Source organism: Crassostrea angulata, chromosome 3 (genome assembly GCF_025612915.1).
Source record: "Crassostrea angulata isolate pt1a10 chromosome 3, ASM2561291v2, whole genome shotgun sequence".
Classification (NCBI taxonomy): Eukaryota; Metazoa; Mollusca; class Bivalvia; order Ostreida; family Ostreidae; genus Magallana; species Magallana angulata.
Genome location: NC_069113.1, coordinates 22489447 through 22513340, shown reverse-complemented (window position 1 = coordinate 22513340; position 23894 = coordinate 22489447). Strand labels below are relative to the sequence as shown.

The 23894-nt window shown below is 33.0% G+C and overlaps 1 protein-coding gene and 1 long non-coding RNA gene across 2 annotated transcripts; one reads left to right on the top strand and one right to left on the bottom strand.

The window, feature by feature from the left end:
* Nucleotides 1-1383: 1383 nt before the first annotated feature.
* LOC128177714 (uncharacterized) lies at nt 1384-6820 on the bottom strand. The gene is made up of 6 exons (XM_052844539.1): nt 6580-6820; nt 5659-5817; nt 5402-5573; nt 3798-3958; nt 2695-3015; nt 1384-2129 (listed from the first exon to the last, which is right to left on the bottom strand). Exons 1-6 carry the CDS (start codon nt 6766-6768, stop codon nt 2046-2048), a joined length of 1086 nt encoding a protein of 361 aa, XP_052700499.1. The 5' UTR covers nt 6769-6820; the 3' UTR covers nt 1384-2045.
* A 9568-nt stretch (nt 6821-16388) lies between these two features.
* Nucleotides 16389-18098, top strand: LOC128178927 (uncharacterized). The gene is made up of 3 exons (XR_008243019.1): nt 16389-16597; nt 17419-17470; nt 18070-18098. It is a non-coding gene; the product is annotated as an uncharacterized LOC128178927 (long non-coding RNA).
* The last annotated feature ends 5796 nt before the right edge of the window (nt 18099-23894 follow it).

Sequence of the window (23894 nt, the reverse complement as noted above, 5' to 3'; positions counted from 1 at the left end):
AAACCATAGACATCCGATTAAAATTTAAGTCTACAGGTATTGTAGTACATGTTAACATTGAATTAGTTTTGGTTTAACGTGGTCTTCGTACTGAAAATTAGACAAATATTTCAATTAGTGTCTTTTCTAATACAATCATGTATGTAGCCATATATATTGAAAATGCATCGACTGAAAATGTTAAATGCGTGTCCTAGTGATTTTGTGGCCGCTGGATCGAATCCACTTAGAAGTAATTTTTTTTTCACTTAAGATTGAAACATGAACAGAATAGAGGGGTAAAGTTACATGTATCTATTCTTCTGGTTTTTTTTTAAAATTATCTAACTTAATTCAGTCTGAGTTTGAGCATTCACAATATAAACAGATCTCTTCATTAACACTATACAGTATACATGTACTCTTTTTACAGGTGTCTTACAGACACCATTATAAAATCAGTACAGTATATCCAGGTTTCGACAATCATATTGCGACAACTATAGGTACCTGAAGCTATTTTTAGTAACAGGTACTTTCCGTCCAAACACAGGTGTAGGCGAAATAATGGGAAAAGGCGCTATACCTCTTTAAAGAAACCTGCCACGCCCCCTTTTTGCCCTTGAAACTTCGGTTGACGCCTTACACCAAAATAATACAAAATAAACAATTTATGCCTCGACTTGAATATGTTTTGTCTCGACTACACTATGCTATTACCATTGATTTAGAAAACCATGGTCATTTTACCCCGCTTTGTCCTTTAAACAAAGAATCGAGAGTACTTCGAAAAACTGTTGATCCTGAAATCAATCTACATATATTTTGTAAACCCCATTTTTAGATGGCCATTCATGGGGAGGTTTACAGTAGAATATATTTGTTTTGTACTTTCATTCTGTAAACACGCATGTATAGATAACTATGTTATTAATAAGCCATTCAGCTTTTACCATTTACTGTTCTAAATAGCAAATTTTCGGAATGAATGGGTATCGAGACTACCAAATTCAATCGCTTTCTGTTAAGAGGGTGTCGAATCTTGATAGTCAGTGTTGTTGGTTTTTTTTTTTTTTATTTATGTTTTATAAAAATATCTTTAAAACTTTTTTACTGCATTATTTGAAAAATAAACTTTTCAGAAAACGTGATATTTATGTTCTGAACACATACATGTAAGTACTTAGTTTGACTGTTTATAAATTTGAGTTAATGGGTAAGAGAATGTAGTTCAATACTATGCATGTACAGGTATACATTTTCAAATGTATTTTTTTTACATTTATGTAAATATTTCACTTTAACATCTTGCGTGCGGGGGATATTTCAGGCCGTGTACGCTCTTGCTCTTGCCTTTGTAAAAAGAACACTTTAGAAAATTCGCTTTCATTTATGTTCAAAATAGAATAACGTCAAGGTTTTAAAGATCTGCTCTGTTTTTTATTGGAAGTCTCAAAATAAAATGAATTTCAGCTATGCATATACAGTCATTTCATGCACATCTTTTACAATTTTTTGGTCTGCGATTTTAATGATATGCTATGAGATTTCAATGCAATGAGAAATTGTATGTTGTGCTATAATAAATTGAAATAAAGGGAATAATGATACGGTATGCTATGGTATGCTTTGCCATGAGGTTTGAACAAAAACGCCTCCATACACATAAGGGTTCCAAACATTTCGAAGTAAAATATTAAGAAGACAAAGTTTACAGCTAATCTGCAATGTGAACTGGTACATTTATTCTTTTAATTAAAAACATTTAAAACCGAGTTAAAATCATGCTGTATGCTATGCTAATGCTATGGTATTCTATGACGAATTTGAATCTATGAGATTGTAAGCTATGGTATGGGGTTCCAATGTTATGGTATGAGATTCCAATGCTATGCTATGACATTCAATGCTATGCTATACAATGATGTATGTTGTAAAAATATGCTTGAACTGACTGTAGTAGAAGAAAAAATGCATGCATGGTTCTGTATTCATTAACGATAGCCCTTTAAATGTCCGCTGCGATTTTCCAAGTCATCTTGACGTTATATTTAAACGGTTACATTTTATCTATTATTGCTACATATCGATTTGGTAACAGTTGAGGCTCGCAGCAGGTCTCTATGAAGAGAAGGCAGTTTTAGGCACACCTACAAATGCAAAATAAATCATACTTAGGAGAGTTAGCAATTGTTCACGCAATTGTTCCAATAACTAAGACTTGTTTAGCTAGAAAATAAGGTTAGAAAGCTATTTCTAATAGCTTACCAGAAAACATTATGAATTATTTAATATTACTCAGGCACGTAGCATCGGGGTGGGGGGGGGGGGCTGCCCCCCCCCCCCCCCCCCCGCACACACTTTTTCTCGCAGCAACGAATTTTTTAAAATTTACATATACAAATTTGAATTATCATAGAGTATGTAAAAAATTGATATGAAAATAAGGAAATGAGGAGTGAGGAGTGAAATTGAAGTTGTATACTTCGCCAGACCCCCCCCCCCCCCTCTCCACCCACGGATTAGGATTATGAAGATTTTTGGAAACTTAAAATTTTCCTTTCCTTTCTGTTTTTTCTTTTTTTTGCTTGTCAAGATTTTTTGGATGAGTCTGCCCCCCCCCCCCCCACTTTCGAAAACGATGCTACGTGCCTGTTATTAATGCAATTTATTTATGAGCTAAGATATTTTGAAATGTAAAGAAAATCTGCTCACCATGACTGTGACTATGTCTGTGTATGCTGCCACATCCTGTCCGAAACAAGTGGTACCGTACGCATCAGAGGAAGGGTCGTTCGATAATGCAAAGACGGTATCCATGGAACTAAAATCGTTAACCATTTCAAGATTTGATTTTGACAGAGACAGCAACCCCTGACCATGATTAAATCCTGAAGAATAGCAAAAGGAATTTGCTCCTGCGATGGGGCCCCTTGGTCTTGTGTATACATATACTCTTTCAGACGGGTTAACTCCGGATGAAAATTGGAACAAACAGCTTGTCTTTTGTTTTGACTCTGGGTCAAAAAGACAATTCTAAAAGTATAAATTGTTAATTTGCGACTTAGTGAATAGTTTTAATTTTATGTCAAAACATAATTATTTAAAAAGTATTTAGTATGATTGAAGACACGACACAGCACATGCAATACACGACGTACTTTAAGCTTAACATGACTCGTAATAGGTATAGTTGTTCGTCACGCTTTTTTTTTCATCGATACTACTCTCACATACGCTGTATGTGCCTTAATTTAAACCACTGAACAGTTCAAAGTATTCCGCTGTACAGGTCTTATTGTGTGGTGCATTTCACATTACGTTGTTTTTGGATCGCTTTATTATATCAATTTTTACGTGTTCCAAACCAACTATACTGGGCATTGTATAATATACATCAAGTGCACAAAAGCATATCAAGATACAATGAAAAAAATGCTATACTTCGGTCATGAGTTTTGGGTGCGCAATCGTGTGGCACATAATCGAAGAGTTTATAGGTGCCTATTTCTGAGTCATATTTAGATTTAACCTTTAAAATTTATTTTTTATAACTCGCTAGTCCTTATACTTTGTGTCTTAACTCGAAAATAGTATCAGCTCTAGATGAAATTTATCTAAATAATATAGCATCCCTTCTTAAACTTGGAACAATAGTCAGACTTTATTGCATCTCGTTGTTTTAAGATTATATTATGTATGTTGCCGATATGTACGTAAATGTCATAATATCACATATAAAGATATGAAATACCACCAATTTCAGTATAGGAGCAATCATTTAATACGTTATGAAAATGTTCTGTTGACAAAATTACCATAAATGGAAATGGCTCTCCGCCTTCATGATATAATGTGTGTTCATTGCGTGATTTGATGTACGTTTCAGATTGAAATAAGGTGGGTGGATTGCTGTGAAGGAAAAACGCATTTCCAGCTAACATACTTGTAAGCACTTGTCTTATCCTCTCTTCACTTCCTGTTAAAATAGCAAACAAAAATTCATGGTAATATTAATGTTTCAATTACTAGTACTTCTTTTTGTTTTAATTTGATATTTTTTCTAGAAACTAAAGGTACACAGGTTGGTAGATTGATTTTTTCAAGGTTGTTGAAAAATTGATATCGTTCAAACCAAGTCATTTAATGAAATAATCCTACTGTTTTAGCATTGAAATACATATACAGTATGAAACAATGGATTAAGAAAATCACATATATCACCATTGACTCTATTAAAGGCGCTTCTGTTATATATTAAAGAACCTGTATAACATTTCATGTTGTTACGTGCGACACCATGTACATACAATTTGTCTCACCGTGCCTGGTTTTATCAGGCGTTAGACTATTCTTGGAACACAGTGTTCTTTTTCGAACAATACTGGGACCTTTTACATTGCTAAAGCTCCTTGTATATCATTCAATTATGTGTTCAATATTTCAAAAAAAAAAAAAAAGAATATGCATAGATAGTTGACATGAATGATCCTGTTACACATCTCTTCTAGTAACGCATTCATCGCAACCTATATGAACTTTTAAGTGCACTTTTATTATACCAATTAAGTTACTTCCGCGATAGTTTTCCAGTCGAAGATGTGATACAGAGACATATTGATATCTACATACGAACAAATTATCTATTGAATATATCAAGGAAACTAATGCTAAAAATATGGTATTTCGTAGTGTTTAATTCAAATCGATTAAAGAAAAAGACCCTTAAAAGCATCAATTATATTGTACAGCTTTTCGATCAGATGTTAAGAAGAATTTTATAAATGATTTTCTGAATATTTTAACAAAATACTTATAATTAAACTAAACAATATGACTCAAGCATTCTTCAAACTGGCTTAGGCTTTTAGGTATCTAAATGCATTTATAAAAACCACGGCGAAGCAAGCATCCACTGTATGCAAATATAAGCATTTTCGTTATCTGGAAATAGATTGATCAATACTTTTGAATGGTAAATAGTGGAGTTCTTCGTTAAATCGCACTAGATTAAAAAAACACGTCATTAAATATGGCTTTTACGTGAAATCTAATTTCAGAGAGAGGGAGATAAATGAAAGCTCTCATGTTGCCTTAAAATTATTTTTACATTCATTAAAAAAGATTGTGTGGGAAAAATGAATTTTGTTTTCTTTAATAAACCTTGCACTATCACTGGGATTCACTAATTAATGCCTGGTAAATCCACGATTTTTAAAAATGAAAATTATTTAAAAATACAGCCTAACAGGATAATTAGCTTTCGAAATTACCGTTTGATCTATTAACATTCGATAATTAATTTCCTCAATTTTAATTTATCTAAACTCTTTTTTTTTTCACCGAATAATTAAAAAAAATATGTTGAGATGGCTACAGTGATTGAGTACAAGTGGATTTGGATTTTTTGATATAACACTACCTGCTGATATGCATATGTAAAACACATTATCAGTTGTATCTCCAATAGTAGTTTCTTTCCAGACCTTCCCACCAGGCTCAACAAACTTATTTTCACTAAAGGGCGGGAAAAAGAGATTGTTGTGAAGAATCCAAAATCCCCTTGACAAGGAGGAATCCATAGCAATGATACCCTAAAAAAGTAAACAAATAAGATTTTTTTCTAATATAAATTCACAATGTTTGTATGAACCTTGACAATTAGTATTTAAAACTTACGTGGTTCCATTTTAGAAAACTTGGAACACGCATTGCCTTCGCTAACTTTGCAACATTTAGAAGATCGTTTGAATATACGATGAAGTGATCCAATTCTCCAACTAAAATTTTATTGATTGCTTTTGCAAGGACACTTTCTTTTCTCTCAGGAAAATGAAGCTTGAAAAAAAAAAAACCCATATTTAGTATGATTAAAAATATATCATGATAATTAACTTCCAAATAATTGCAGTCCGAATATCAACCATGAATAGTATATGTGAATATTTCTAGCATGTACACGCCATTTAATACGTGCGATACTTAATGTAATAATCAAAATTTAAAAGTTTCTCCGTAAAGGTGTTATTGAAATAATGATTTTGTGACATTTTTGTTTTTTAGTTCAGATTAGTTTAAATTAAACTACAGCAAATTATCACATATTTAAGGAATTAAGTGTCATTAAAAGTGTCGATGATAATATTATGCATTAAAGCTGAACATGACTTGTGTAAAGGCATTCTCCGCCATATTTTTTCTCTCCGCTATTCCTTCAATCCCTATATATACGCCATAGACCTCTTGACAGTTTAAATCGCTGTAGAGGTCCTACATGTTTGGACATACATGAATATCTCACATTTGCGTGTCACTTGGTTGAGCGGAAATTAACAAATAATACGTACTTATGCCAATCCAGGGGGCAAGTAATATCAAATATACAGGTCGTGCATTACCCAGAAAATGCTCATAAAACGGAAATAAAATTCCATTAGACTCACAAAATCTAAGATAACGTATAGAACGTACGGAACACGATTCTTTATTAATGAGTGTAAGGTAAGCAATCGGGTTTACCGAAATCGAAGGCGACGGTGTCTAAGTCATGTTCAGCTTTAATGATAAATTAGCAACAAAATCATGCAGTGCAAATGTTACCTTTATCTCCTGATTGTTTCGACTATCGGCGTAGAAGTGGAGGAATGGCAAGGACTTCTGCTGGTACAAAATCCACCATGACACATGTCCATCATCTGGATCGGGACAATTATTACCCAGACCGACTTTCCACTTATTTACAAAATTTAACCAAAATGACACAAATTGTAAAATGAGCAAGGCGTTCATTTTAAGACTTCGAGTTTCGAAATATCGAGAAACATTATATACTTGATTTTTATGCAATGGATCAGGAAACACCACTTGGACATATCTGATAACTTAATGAAAAGGAGGAGGATTATTTTTACCCCACGCCTATTAAAGTTCTATAACATGTCATTTTTAGAATAAATGCAATATTCAACGTTAAAAGCCACTTACATATTAACAAAACCTAACTATTTAAATATATTTACATATTATTTCACAGATCGACCTTTCTTTAACATCGGAAATTAATTAGGATTATTGACATGGACGTGAATAACGTTAATCATATTTTTTATTGTCTGTGCATTTAACGAGGCCGGGTCGAATTTGTTCTGCTCTAGATTTTTTTTAAAATGAAATCTCATACATGATATTCTACTTAAATAATTATCATTTAAAAACAAAGAAATAAGACATTTAGGCCAAAAAAAAATTAATCATAAGTTTCTCAGGCCAAAATTTTGAAATTTTGATGAGGCAGGCAGGTTTTTTTTTTTGTTTTTTTTTTTTTTTGTATAGACAAAATTTACAATGACGGTAACCCATAATACATTATTTATTTGTGTACTCATCAGCAGATATTCATCAAGCTCATACATTGGCAAAGTTTAAACATTTGTTTTAATTTGTTCTTTTTAGTTTAAACTGTTCTGTTTCCTTTTATAAGGTTGAGTTTTTGCATATGAACAAACCAGACAAATGGTTTATGCCCCTGCTTCATTTTGAGGCCCATCTTCCCCTCCACAGAAGTCTAAACTGAAATAGGGGACTTCTTATGGCATTTTACTAGTTGAATTTGCCATATAAAAATTTATCAAATAAAGAATTCATTTGGGATGTTTCCTTATCAATCTTCAGTGCCTTGAGGACAGAAATCAAGGAAAAGTAAATAAGTCATCATAAAATTCTCAAACAATACAAGTGTCCTTTATTCCTGTTTCTATGCAATATCACAGAGGCTTCAATTTCTGAAGATAACAAAGAAATTTCAGTGGTTGTGGTAACAGGGACCAACCCAGACCAAACTTAGCTTAGGGAGACTTCACTTCTGAAGTTCTCCCTCACAGAAAAATAGCGAGAAATTTGAGAAATCAGGTAGACTTCCATTCTTTGACAATGGCATAATGCTAATGATAATACATTTATACACAGATTCAACCTTAATTTGAATTTGATTAGAAGCAAGTCAATTAAAAATAAAACAACTCCTAAAAAAATTAAAATCTTATACAATTTTTTTAATTTAATTTATTATGTGTATTCATACATTTTGTAGCTGAAATGTTTTGTAATTGTGTTGGCTAAATGACAAATAAAATCAGTCTATGTGTTTAAGTGTAATTTGGAGGTATTAGTCCAACCCTTTGACCCAATTACAACCGTCATATAGTTGGTTGTACAGAATTTTTTAGTTAAAGATAACTGTAGACAAACAGTTTCATGATTATTTTAGCACTAACTTGGCAGTGTTATTAATTAATTACAAGTTACCAACTAATTTTAATATCAGCACCTAAAGTTAGAAACATCGGTTGTAATTTTCAGTGCACAGTATGTGGTTGCATATCAACCGTATTTATAATCTCTGAAGATAAGACAGTCGCTAGTTATTAATCACAACAGGGGTTAACTTAGGCTATGAAAATGTCTTTTGAATTAGATGATTATCATTTTATTGCATTTGGAGTTAACTTACACGATCGTGAACTCAGAATACAGGGCAACTTCAACCTTTCTTTCTGAGGAAATTCTGGCGAAGTTACCGACCACAAAGCTAGTAATTATATTTACACAAAGTTGTATTTAGCCCAGGTAGCCCCCTAGGTTGGTCACCGAGTAGATGTTTCAGATAAAATAACGTTTTTCACTGACAGAGACGAGCATTTGTTCTGAGCGTTTGTTTACATAGATTTCATAATAGAGAAAACCGATAATGATAAGATATAAAAAATCCGGATAAATAACGATAAAAAAGTTTGATGCGGCGATGATTTTACTGATACGGCGGTGCCTGAGAAACAAATCATTAATTTTTTTTGGCCTTACCACATCGTTTGTTTAGGGGGTCATCTCAAAGTTTGTTAATTTTAAACATAGGACTCAATGGCATTTTGTTTGAAATGTATCAATTTTGCACTATATTTTCAAACTTATGCCCTAGGGATTTTTTTCCTGTTTAACATATGGAGGTTATTGATAAAAGACATCAAATGATCAAATAAAAATAACCTTTTACCTCCTGTTTTTTAGGGATCTTATCAAAGTTTTATTTGTATGCCCAATTTCTCAGAAGTTGTCGGATAATGGCTATTTTTTATTTGACAAAGGCGGAAATGCTGATCTTTAGACATCTTCGCTAGCCAAGGGTTTTCGTTCCACTTTGCTCCTCATAAACCGTTGGCGGATTTCATTACGAAAACTCGGTGACAAGCTCCGTTTTATGATTGGCTGCAGCTGCGAGTAGCTGATCCAATCGCAGTGCTTGTAAATATAAACTTTAAAAGAAAACACGTGTGTGATTAACAGTTCTCGAGTACAGTGCCTCCCCAACGATGGTCTAACCAGATCGCTTTAAAATCCAATATTTTTTACTGGGATTGAACATAGTTCTAAAAACTTGTCAAGGCTCGCGTGATAGCATGGGAAGTAAACATGGCGAATGTAGGAGTTGCCTATCCCGTTAGTATTTACGTTCCTGTTTATGGTTATTGCTTTTAAAGGTTCAGTGAGCTCTGTTTTATTTAATTTCTTTGGTCCGCAATATTCACGACAACGATACCTGGTTTTATGGCATGAAAGCTTTCATATAAATCGGCAACTTTTTCAATCCCGGTGTACCAGGGAATACTGTCGCTAGTGAATATGGTCGCTCTAAAAATAGAATTAGAAAACGGTAGCCATGCAATTCGACCCTTCCATAGTTCGACACCAATACATTTGATGTACTTCTGTACTAAATATAGCCATATCAGATTGTTAAAAAATAAATATCTTTAAAAAGGAAACGCAAAAAAACCCAATAGAATTTATAAAACGTTGGCTTAATTTAACATCGAGATCGGTATACACTCGGATGTCGTGATCGTAGAAAGAGTTAGTAAGTTTGATTTCTGAAACTTAATTGATTATTCTTAATGGATTTTGCCTTTATTAGATATCAAATGTTTATGAATATATTCGTGAAACAAATTTGAAAGCATAAACATACATTAAAACTCAATTCATAAGAGAAACCGTTCGAATTTTCTACTTTCAGTTTGTGTTTTACCATGTTTACATGGTAGATTAATCTCGATAACAGTTTTCACATACAAAAAAAATTTATAAACATTTCAATGGGTATGTTTGCGTTTTATTTCTGGTTATTTTGTTGTATTTACAGTTGTTAAAGATAATTTCGTTTCATGTTAATGATTCTAAAAAAAAAAAGCTCATTAGTTCGCAGTTCAAAATTTTTCGTGGATTACATTTTGTTAGATTTTTTAAATTGTTTTTCTTAACTTAGTACAGAATAATTATAATGTGTTTAAGGGGCATGGTCACGATTTGGTCAAATTCTATTTTTATAATTTTATTATTCACAATGCTGTAAGAATGCATTTCTAATGATCAAATGACATTTGAGAATCAGTTGTAGAGTTATAAGCAAGATAAGGTCTCATAAGTATTTCTCATGTAAACAGGCTCGAGTCCTGTTATTCTTTACATAGGTTCAATTTACCTGTGAAAAATTCTTTTTCAATCTGATTTGTCCATCTGCTTATTCATTTTAAGCCTTAATAAACAGTCCCAAACATTCAAGAATTTGTAATTATCTTGGTCACATTTTCCCCGATTATACATGTAATTCATTTAGCTCTGTGAACGAGCTATAAATAGAGAAATAAAAATATCCCATCCAAATATTCTCTGGCCTAAAACATGAAACATGTACTGTACATGTACTGAACTAGTACATAAAATTTAGTGAAATTAAATAAAAAGAATTCATCCATTCGGGGGGAGGGGGATAATTACTTTCTCATTATGATACGTTTCTTTTAAGATTTTGTAAAAGTTTTCTTTACTTTTTTGCCCCCTGCTTCAAAAGAATCCTGGGGTTCAGTTCTTTCCGTTCAAATTTTCTTTTTCTATATTTGAATTTAAATAAATGTATCGCCTTCCAATATAAGTTGGGACCCAGCACCACCTCCCTTGTTGCTACATGCCTTGATAATTGTAAGTTAATAGAAACAAAGTGATATTATTTTCTACAGAAGTTATCTCTCATATCAGAGGGACATTCCACCTTAAGGTACATTATATACACAGTTCTTAAGGATGTTAGCCACAAAGAAATAATGAATTTACAGAATAGTTATAATAATTCATTTTTTCTCTGTGTTTCCAGCTCTAGCCACGTGGAGGCCTCCTTAACATAGAGCCATTTTTTTTAATTTAGTTATAGATTTTAATAGATGACCTTAGAATTCTCTATTTAGTGTTAGATCAAATATTGTGTCATAATTGATTTGCTACACCTTTACCTGATACTTTATTGCTTTAAAGAAGTAAAAATTAAACAATTTCTTGACATTTAAAATAAAATCATGAAATAAGCAATGTAAATACACTGTACCTGTATTCTTTTAATTGCATTTTAAATATTCATTTGTCATTGTCAAAAACAGTCATAACAGAGATTTGTTACTTATTGCCTTCACATTTCATTAAATGACAGTTAAGACTAGAATTTAAATAGAAACAGGCCCTGGTACACTATGTCAAACTATTGTTGTATTGAAGCACCACTAAATTATTTTAGATCTTAAATTTCATATACCTTTGTAAACTTTTCAGTTGCTAGAACTGGACTTTGAAACAAACAATCCAAATTTTTATTTATTTTGAGGCATATTTAATAATAAGATTTAAAAAAAAAATTGTCTGATTTGTTATTATTTTCTTCATAAATAGTATATGAACGATTTTTCATTTAACTTACTAAAAGTGAAGCTCCAGGGCCTATAAAACAAAGCCATTGTCCTTTTTCTTAAATTTCATAAACTTGTGGAGACATTTCATTTGCCAGATCTTGACCTCACAGATATAAAGAATAATAGATTTATTTCATTGGTGGCATATTAAATTTTGATTTAAAAAGCCTGTTTCCAAACATCTATCTTTCTAACTGATTATTTAAAGTATTCCAAAATGAACATTTTAAATTGTTTTATTTTATTGCCAACTGAATTTGTAGAGCATATATTTTCATTGCATCTATATTCAATCGAATTCCGTCATCAAGCCATATGTTTTTTTTGGGGTTTCATTAGACCTCTTAATCTCCAGAATCTTATTTTATCAGGATCAGAATAAAATCTTTGAAGATTGGTGTTAATTTTACAAACCATTGAATTGTATTTTGATGGAAGCATATTCTCACTGATAATTTTTCTAAATAGATTACCAATGACAATTTTTTTAACCGACTTGATACTTGATATTTTTATAACAATTTCTTGTATTCCTGACACAACCTCAGCTACTGCACTTGTCATGTTAATATCATTATCTCCTACTTGTAAGAATACTTTTGTGGGACAGAATTTAGCAACTTCTTCAAAACATGGACTTTGCATTAATGATTTTGTAGTTGCCCCTTTTTGACTGAAACATTTGAGGATAAAATTGCATGGTAGATTTAGCTTAATTAAGCCTAGTGATAGATTATTCTCAAATTCCGAAATATGATTAGTTCCCAGTATTGCAACTCGTTCTGGCTTTTCTTGAGATATGGGTGATTGTTTAGTTGTCAAATCATTGGAGACAGACAAAGAAACAGTGACTGTTGAAGGAGTAAGAGCAGAAGAAGGGGCAGTGACTGTTGAAGAGCATTCAGATGAAGGGAGAGTGACTGCTGAAGAAGTTGAAGAAGTGAGAGCAGACAAAGGGACAGTGACAGTTGAAGAAGAGCATTCAGATGAATGGACGATGACTGCTGAAGAAGTGCATGCAGACGAAGTGATAGGGACAGTTGAAGAAGAGCGTTTAGATGAAGTGACAGTGACTGCTGAAGAAGTGCGTATAGATGAAGACACAGTGACTGCTGAAGAAGTACGTTCTAATGAAGGGACAGTGACTGCTGAAGAAGGGCATGCAGACGAAGTGATAGGGACAGTTGAAGAAGTGCGTTTAGATGAAGACACAGTGACTACTGAAGAAGTACGTTCTAATGAAGGGACAGTGACTGCTGAAGAAGTGCGTTCATATGAAGAAACAGTGACTGCTGAAGAAGTTCTTTCAGACAAAGGGATGGTGACTGCTGAAGAAGTGCTTTCAGAGGAAGGGATGGTGACAGTTGAAGAAGAGCATTCAGATGAAGAGACAGTGACTGCTGAAGAAGTGCGTTCAGATGAAGGGACGGTGACAGTTGAAGAAGTGAGAGCAGAGAATTGAATAGGTAAATTGCAGACAAAAGATTGGGCGGTGACAAGCTGGCTAGGGATCACTGTTGATGCTGTAGCAGTTGGCGAATGAGCACTCTGTTGATTAGCCATGGTCTGACGAAACTGCATTAAAAGTTTGCCTTGTTTATTTTGGCCTTTGCCGTTGTAGCCAGTACCCCAAAATGAACAGGCAACATTATGTTTTAATATCCTTGATTTTGTGCTGATAAGGTAATGTTGAAAATCCGGACACTGTTGAAATTTGACTGCCAAAACTTGAAGCATGACCTGTTGTTTAATGGAAAACCAATGGGCACCGGTTTTTACCTGTTTTGAGATTTGTTTGCAAAGTTTTGCTGTTGGAGCTTTGCGAATTTTACTGGCCATATGGTGATCCGAGTGCTCGACAGCTTTGATGTATTGATACAGATGCTCGGAACTCTGGAATTTAAGACCTTGGTAGGTTAAACAGCATGGATAGAAATTTGACAGAATGTGGTTATGCCCTTTGAAGTAGATAGGTGAGTTAGAAGCAGACTGAATGAAAGTTGAGGAAGTGAGTGTACTTGAAGAAGAAAGATTGGAGGTGCAACTGTTTTGAATGGAAGTAGAGCAGATGCTTGGAGAGGAAGTTTGTGCTCTGGAAATACCTGAAGAGGATATGCGTGCATGAGAGGGGTGAGAAGAAAAAGTTGGAGCAATGAAGATGCAATGAGGGGATGTTGAAGCAGTCAAGATGCGTGGAGAGGCAGTTGGTGTTGTTGAGATGCGTGCAGCAGAGGAGTGTGAAGAGGAAGTCAGTGCAGTTGAGATGCGTGCAGCAGAGGAGCGTGGAGAGGAAGTCAGTGCAGTAGAGATGTGTGCAGCAGAGGAGCGTGGAGAGGAAGTCAGTGCAGTAGAGATGCGTGAAGCAGAGGAGAGTGGAGAGGGAGTCAGTGTAGTGAAGATGCGTGTAGCAGAGGAGAGTCGAGAGGAAGTTTTTGCAGTGGAGATGTGTGCAGCAGAAGAGCGTGGAGAGGAAGTCAGTGCAGTGGAAATGCGTGAAGCAGAGGAGCATGGAGAGGAAGTCAGTGTAGTGGAGATGCGTGAAGCAGAGAAGCGTGGAGAGGAAGTCAGTGTAGTGGAAATGCGTGTAGCAGAGGAGAGTCGAGAGGAAGTTGTTGCAGTGGAGATGTGTGCAGCAGAGGAGCGTGGAGAGGAAGTCAGTGCAGTAGAGATGCGTGCAGCAGAGGAGCGTGAAGAGGAAGTCGGTGAAGTAGAGATGTGTGCAGCAGAGGAGCGTGGAGAGGAAGTCACTGGTCATTGCAAAACACTAGGTATAAAACATTCCGTGCTTTCCCTAGGTTATAACTTAATTCGTATTTAATAGCATCGTTAATGATGTTCCGATATTCGGTAGTCAACATGTTTTCAAGCTGTATTAATGCTGTAGTGTCACTAGTGTGTATATAACCCGTTATTTAATTCGCTTAAAATGTAAATGTGTAAGGGGCGCAACTTAAGTTGCTCGCTAGGTAGCGCCACCACATCATCGAGTTTTCGTAATGAAATCCGCCAAGGGTTTATGGGGAATAAAGTGGACCGAAAACCATTGGCAAGCGAAGATGAACTTTAGAGTGTTATTAAAACATTCAGACCACCGGGGCCATGCCCTTGGCAAGCGAAGATGATCTTTAGAGTGTTATTAAAACATTCAGACCACAGGGGCCATGCCCGTTTTAACATTAATTTCATTGTAACCATAAACGAAGAAAGGGGTCGAACTCTGACCCAGATAAAAACTACCAGCCCGCTTCAAAAGCCTAATAAATCAATTAATTTTCAAAACACTCGCATTATGCATGCATTTCAGACATCACATTTAAAAAATTAAAAATTTAAAATATCACATATTAAGGGTCATTAATACAAAATACATGGTTACCGTCTTTAAATACATGAATTAAGCTACCGGTATATTTAGTCGTGGCAAGAAAACTTGACAGTGGGCTAGGCTTGCTGAATCCTCTTCACGTTTTCGACCCGAGCCCAAATATAGCTTCAAGACATTTATGTTTATTCTACAATAACAATATTACGCCTTAGGCGAGCTATTTTTGACTAATTTTGCTGAATATCTGCAGTTGAAACCAAAACGCCTAAGCGTCTACCAAGCAAAAAGATGAAGTCAGAAATTATATAAATGCAAATGAAACGTTGTGCGAAAGCGTGCGTACTCAAAACTGTACTTGGCCTCGTTAAGGCCAAGAGGTAGTAATGACTCTGTCTTTTTTGATAAAAAAAAAACTATTATGACGTCATAATTGATTTGACGAAAAATTGGCTGACCTCTGATCGAAACGACATTCCGTTTTAGGATTTTATCGACAGAAACATGTTACTTACTCCATAGCCGAGAGGATATTTTAAAGTGTCGGGATACAGATCTGCACATCCCAAGTTCGAATCCTGCAGGGGCTTTTTTGTCACTCATGACTGAACTAAATGTTTTAGATATTCAGTTTCTTGCAAATTCTTCGTTCATTTGACATATGTACAGTCTATTTATCGTTATATATTTCATAATCAACAATTTTCCTGTTTATTTAAGTGACTTTTAGGTGCGTTATTCCACCATAATTGTAAATAAAAATCTGCAAAATATAAAACAGTTTCTTTACATGCTTTATTATATCACTGAAAAGTAATCCCGATACCTTAATTGAGTTTAAATCAATTTAGAGAAGAGGTCAAGAAAGAAGTTGTTTAATACCGTTCTTCAAGAGACTGTAGGCATTCTAGATATATTTCATTAGTCAAAAATGGACAACACTCCGATGTTGGTTACATATTCCCTTTAATAACACAAATCGACTGTAAAACATGAAGTTTTGAAATTTATGCCCCAGTTCTTCAAATCAAACAAAGCTATTGTTGTAAAGCATTATTAAAAAAAATAAATATCCTGAATTTTGCAAACTTGTAGGCATCTTTCATTTACTAAATCTCGACCTTAAGGATAACGTTTACTCAGGGTTTGAGATTTCAAAAAATATTTTTACAACGCAGGTCAGAAATATAAGGCTACACATCGTTTTGATATGCTAATAAGGCGATAATGAGATATGACGTCATAATATACGCCCCGCCTCTTTATTTCATAGCGAAAACAGCAGTTTAAGCAAAAAATACGACTGATTAAATACTTCATAAGAAAGACATAACTACGAATCATTCTTGTGTGTTTTTATAAGTTTACAACAATCAGAATATACGAAGAATTTACATAACGCATCTGTCGTATGGGTGTGAATCTGCGTCATAAAAGCGCTAGTCAGACGATGTAAACACGAGTAGCTGGTATTCCCGATGATGGCGATCTTTTGATGATTTATCAGGTTTGTAGAATAGATATATACGCTGTATTTATAATGTACCAGATAGGTTAAGAACTATTTTATTGTGATTCCATACAGTTGATGAATTTTTGTTAGACTTAATGTGTTGTTTGTTCAAAACATGAGGAGAGACTGCATTGTTTACATTTCGGCCTATACAATATACATGTAGCTTTATTGCCAGACCGTTAAATTGTTGATCATCAGTTTATAGTACTTGTACTGACAATACTTAGCTTTACACAACTGTTATGTTTTGTTCAATTTGTAAGTAAACAATACAAGACTGTGTGAAATCAGCTGATTATATTTGATTTTCTGAAAATCAGTACAGTACAGGCTAAAAGATTATTATTAACAGCTGATTTCATTTTCTGGAAATTGATGAATAGCTGATCAATATCACATTTCTACTGTGTTTAAAATCCATGACAGCTCATCTAAATTTTTAACACATTCATCCAGTTGATATAAGATGTTCATGCACATTAATTCCTTTTACTAGTTTTTTTATAACTCAGTATATTACTATCATAACACTGTTTGAAATCTTGTCACCTGGGTTCATACTATTGGTATTAATAAAAAAAACCCATCCATGCATGTCTCGATCCATCTGATTTTCTCTAAATGAGGAATCTACACGCATGGTCATATATATGGTATTGTTTGTGTAGAATGTGTATGTGTAACTTTCAAACAATATTTTAAAAAGTGTTGGTCATTTTACCTATCCATGCAAAATATATGTAGACCTTTCAAAAAATTTCAAATTACTGTTGACATGTCAGGAGTATGTAATTATTTTTTGTTATTTGCAGAGTAATTTAAAAAGTGTCACACTTATTTGAAAAAAAAAGGCTTGAAGAAAATGTAAGTAAATAACATACATGTATACATACAATAATTTATCATTAAAATAATGACAAATCTGATTATTCTATGAGACTATTCAATTAAAAAAAGCATATTTCATATTCAAATGGTTTCATGTATTTTAAAATGATTGATAGAAACCTATGTTATTGAATAGTTCATAAACATATCAACAATACATTGGAATGTTTTCACACTGACTGCACCAGCATTATAATACAATTATAATACATGTAATATCAATCTTGTATAAAACCAGTTAGGTGAGATAGAGAGAGAGAGAGAGAGAGAGAGAGAGAGGTGCACTTTTAAGGTCAGGCCGGGTAAAATAAAGGGGTCAATTAAACTATCATGCACATATATCAGGGGTGAGGATGCTAATAATTTCAAATCGATCAAACCGAAAAGCTATTTCTAAGCTGTATTTGAATTTGTGCAAAATTTAAATGCACATCTAAACATAATGAAATGTTTATTAAGATAAATAAATTCCATTGTCTCTCAAATTGTAGAAAATACTCCATTTCAGTCTTTCAGCCATTTTGATTACAAGTTAAACTTACTGAAATACAATGTATATATAATTTTCATTTCAGCTGGTACCTGCTTTGTTTTGGGATTTACAAATACAAATACAAATACAAATATTTTATTGGCACAAACACAATTACAATAATTGGCAAAGGCCCAATGAATATATAAGAACATCATTGTATGTTTACAATAGTTTCATGTACAGTGTATATATTTTTACTGATCTATATAGATCAGTTTAACATTTCCTTAGACTAATTGACATCTGTGTTCAAAGCAGTCATTAATGAATTTAACAGTAATATTTAAAATAGTATGTATTTCACTATTTAAACATACATGTAAAATGTATCTTTCTTTGTCCAAGTTATTGGCAATATTTATTTTACTTATCTTATAAAAATTACTAAAATAGCTGTTCCTTAGATGAGAATAGGCTTTACATTGAAAAAGAAAATGAGTTTCATCTTCAATTGCACCAGTTTTACAAGCATTACAATATCTTTCATTCCTAATTGTGGCATTATATCTACCACTTTCTATTGCAAGTTTATGTGCACTTAATCTTATTCTACTAATAGAGGATCTCTCAGATCTTTTCCTGAGTATATCAACATAAGGACTTCTTTTTCTCATATATAATTTTTGAAAAAATGAAAGTTTTTCTGAACTAAAAATTTTTGATGATTGCTCTTGGATACATTGGCCAATGATTCTTTGCTTTATGTTTGGTAAAAAGTGTTGGATTGTGCTTTTATAATTACTAATGTTTGAGAATCCCAAATTGTCTAGGATGCCATAAATTTTCTTAGTCCAGGAATTGGAATTGATCGTTCCCTGATATAATTTAAATGCCAAAGAATTAGATGTTATCAAGTGATTCCAATATTTAATGCTTGAGAATGAGATTTTAGACCAAAGTGGTAACCTGTTTAATTCTGCCAAACAACCAGCATTAGATGCTTTGCAATGTAATCCAAGTATATCTTTAAGAAATTTTACATGAAATTTTTCGATAACTGAAATATCTTTCAATGAGAGATCCACTCCCCATATTTCACAACAATAAAGAAGTACAGGAAGTACAATAGAATCAAAAAGTTTTTCTAAGAGCTTACATGGATTATCAATACCAATTATTTTTTTCATTTTAAAATATGCTTTTCTGGCCTTTTCAACAAACACAGATGTTGCTAAATTAAACTTCCCATTACTTTTCAATACAATACCCAAATAACAGTATTTTGATACAACTTGCATAGTATTTCCATTGAAAGTGAAATTGATGCTTTGATGTTTACTATTTGAGTTAAAAACCATGATTTTAGATTTATCAACATTGACTTGTAATTTCCAATTTGAACAATAGTTGTAAAGAATATCTAAACTAGTTTGTAAACCACTTTTGCTCTCTGATAAAATAACAATATCATCAGCATAAAGCAGACAGTTTACATTGAGATTATTTACATGTACAGGTTCACATTTTACATTTTGTTTCAAGTCACTGACAATACCATCAATAAATATATTGAAAAGTGTAGGGCTAAGAACATCCCCTTGTTTGACACCACATTCAGAGTTAAATATTTTACCTAACCCATCAGAAAATTTTATCCTACTGGTTGTGTTGCTGTACATGGAAAAAAGAATATTAAATAATTTTTGAGAAATATTAGAGTTAAGAAGCTTATAAAATAAACCTTCTCTCCATACAGTGTCAAATGCTTTTCTAAGGTCAATGAAAGCAGCATATACTTTTTTACTTTTATAATGGTCAATGATAGTTTTTATAGAGAACAAGTGGTCTGATGTTCTACAGTTTTCTTTGAAGCCAATTTGATTTTCACTTATAAGTGACATGGACTTTACAAATTCAAGTAACCTAGTATGTATTATTCTATTGAAAAGTTTTCCAAGATTTGAGGTAATTGATATACCTCTGTAATTGCTAGGGTCAAGCCTATTTCCAGATTTATATAACAAAACTAAATAACTCTCATTCCAGCTTTGAGGAAATGTACCAGAATTTAGTATAAAATTAAACAATTTTCCCAAAGAATTTAACATTAAATAACCTCCATGTTTTAACATCTCATTTGCTATCATATCTGTAGATGAGCTTTTCCCATTTTTCAGAGATTTTAAGGCAGTTTTAATTTCATTTATGGTGATTTCTGGTTCAAGGAAATTGCTATGGTGTAGTTTATATTTCATAGCATGAAATTTTTTTAATATATCTTTATGAAACTCATTAAGATTGTTGTCAGCTTTATTGAGGTTTGTAAAAAATTGGTAAAATTCTTCAGAATTAACTTCATGAGACGAAACCTGTCTTGTGGTAGATTTATCCAGTTTGTTCAATAATTCCCAAAATGATTTAGGATTATTGTTAATATTTTTGTAAATATCATTACAAATTGTGTTTCTATAATTTTGTTCCTCAAATTTACATAGTCTTCTGTATTTTGCTTTATATGTATAAAACATTTTCCTGTATTCACCATTGAATGGGTGTTTGTTTACAAGTTTCTCATAATTTTTAACTGTATTCCTAAGATCAGAGCATGACTGTGAGAACCATGGTTTTTTCCTTGTTTTATGTTTGCCTCTTGATGTTTTCATAATAAATTTGGTTGATATTCCTGCACATTCAACAAGTATTGAGCTAAAGGCTTTTGAGATTGATTCACTATCAAGAAATTCATTATTCATAAATTCAGAAAATTTAATTTGAAATAAACTGCTTTGAATATTATTAGTGTATGATTCTATTGCATCATTGTTCCACAGAAATTTTCCGGGGATAGGTTGTAAATTATTTAATCTATCAGAGCAAGGTTCTGAGCAAAAACTGTCAAATATTGCACAACATATAGGCCGATGGTCTGAGAAGGATGTAAAATCTAAAACTTCAAAGTAACCTACTGAATTCAGAATATCCTTAGATACAAGACAATAATCAACAAGACTACAGCCGTTATATGGTATACAAGTTGGCTGACCAGTTAGGTCACCTGTTGTTCTACCATTTAAAATTCGTAAACCAGATTCCTTACAAAGGTTCAAAAGGTATTTGCCACTATTGTTAATATGTTTGTGGTCAAGATTATTTCTTGACATAATTCTATCTGGTTGATATAGAACATCATCAGAACTTGTGTGTTCAAAATCAAACATAACAAAATCAGGTTGGGTATTGGTGTACGCATTGAAGTCACCTTGTATGATTACATCACCATACTTACTATATTTCACAATATCACTTAGCAGAATTGAAAATAAGTCTTCAATGTCGTTTACATTGCCGTTAGAGTATTTAGGAGAAATATAAACAACTCCAAGATAAATATCCCTTTGTAATCTAAAAAAACTTTTATCAAGTTTGATCCATAAAATATCTGGATGATTATTACTTACTGGTTTTATACCATTTATAATTGTTGTTTTAGCATAGATATGTATTCCGCCTGAATAACGCCTAGCTTTTTTATGTTTTTTCCTAAAACTTGAATGAATTAATTGGTGATTAGGAAATCCATTGAATTGGTTTGTTTCACCTGTCCAGGTTTCGACTAGACTAGCTATGTTAAATTGGGACAATTGCTTTTGAAAATGAGGATCTTGGATTTTTTCATTTGATAGACCTTCAACATTCCACATACCCAACTTCAGAAAATCTGCATTACACTGTTTGGAGTGTTTTGAATATTTTTTCATACTAAATTGAAATGAAAAGGGATACTGGAAAGATACACTTTTTGTAATAAGTATATGCATATCTTTGAGCAAATATTCTTTGCTAACACTAAAATAGAATAAAAAAGAAAAAAAAAACAAATTACTTGTTCCTGAAAACCCACAATTCATAGTGGATAGAGACATTAGTTAAAGCATCATATACGATGTATTCAATAAGTCATCAACAAAGTGATGAAATGTCGTAATTATATGGGACAATTCAGTACATTATATGTAGTACAACAATCTGGATAATGAAAATTCTTCAGCAATACCTTACAATGCTGACATTATACAGTAATTAGACTAGCTATCTGATAATAAACATATATCTTAATGGACATATATGTCTATTTTGTAAATTTGAACAGTGCTTTTTTAGGTTTTCAAAAGTAGCTTACATCTAAAACAAGAACAAGTAACATATTATCATAATACACTGTATTACAAAGTTGTTCAGTGCTAAATGAGTAATTGAGTTGTAGAATGTTTTATGTAATTTAACCGTTATTTATAATGTTGACATTATATAGTATTCAGACTAGTAATATCTGATAATATAAAAAAAAAAAAAAAAAAAAAAAAAAAAAAAAGAAATAAAGAAAAAAAGAAAACATATTATATGTCTATTTATAAATTGGTACAGTGTTTTTTTTAGGTTTTGGAAAGTAGCTAATATTAAAAACAAAAGCAAGTAAAATATCATAATATTCCCTGTAAATTTGTACAGTGTTTTTTTAGGCTTTAGAAAGTAGCTAATATTAAAAACAAAAGCAAGTAAAATATCATAATATTCAAAAGTTATGCAGTACTAAATGTTTCAAGCAGTTGAACAGTTATTCAATTTTAACGTTGGAACTGGGGAATGGCCCAGGGCGCCCTCCACGGATCCGCAGGCGGAAAAAACCACGGTGCACTGCCTGGGTGTCCATGGAAATGGAACAAAGGAGGGTTCTCGTATTTGGTGTTACTCACAGGCCGAGATCCGCTGTGCCGCGTGGTGGCTCCCGCCGAGCCCAGGGTAGATTGACGACGACCATTTCCATTGTCACGAGCAATGTTGAGAGCGAATTTTAAATGTTTTACAATGGCTGGTAGGCCTTTTCTAAAGTTCAGGTGGACATCATCATGGTACATGTCTTCTGTTGGTTGGAATGGGTCAGCAACAGTGACTTTTGAGTATTGACGACAAGCTGCATAGATTGCAGCATTTGCCTGATCCACTTTGCTAGCATTAATATCTTTTCGGTATATGATTGGTAATAAGTATATTTTGGAGTGTGTCAAAACTGTTGTACATAACTTTAGAAGATCTGAGAATTCCTCACTTTTTACGTTGTTGTTGTGGAGGTCTCTTGTTCCAACGTGAATCAACACTGATTTTGGGTTGAATATATGATAGTACTTCTCAACGAAGTTTGAACACACCTTTGCGCCTCCTCTTATAAAACGTATTATAGTTTTCCCTTCTGGTGTAAATCGCTTTGGTTGTATTCTTTTAAGCATGGAATCACTTAGGATAAGGACATCACATTCTGTAACTGTGTTTGCATTATCTTCTGTTTTTTGCAAATTGTTGTCAAGAGGGTTTGGTAACACAACATCTGCTGGTGAAGAGTTTACAACCGGATCATTTGCATTTGTACTGCAAATCGATGATTGTAATGAATGTGGTTTAGCCCGCTTTTGGAGAGACCACAGGCAGATGTTCATTGAGATGTTTTGGATTGTCGATATGTGTAAGCCATGATGAATTCGTAGTCTCTATGTATTCAACACGGTCTTGTAGGTTTGTGATCTGGGACTGAAGAGTTTCTAACAAAGAAGTCTGTTGATTCTGAGATCCAATGATTTCTTTCAATTGGTTATCTAGTACGTTGGTCTTTACATGTAAAGAATCAATTGTGGAGTTGCAATGTTTGACTTTGGATTCAATATCATCTAGATGTTCATGTAGTTTTTTCTTGTGAGTGTTCAGAAGATCTGTAAGGAGTGACTGAGACAACTCTGGTATTTTTGATTGACTTTTGATTGAACTAAGTTGAGACAGCTTCTCAGCAAATGATTTCAATGTGTTGTCTATGACATACAAGATGTTATGGATTTCATTAAATTTCATTTCTATAGTTTTACTATGGTGATTTAT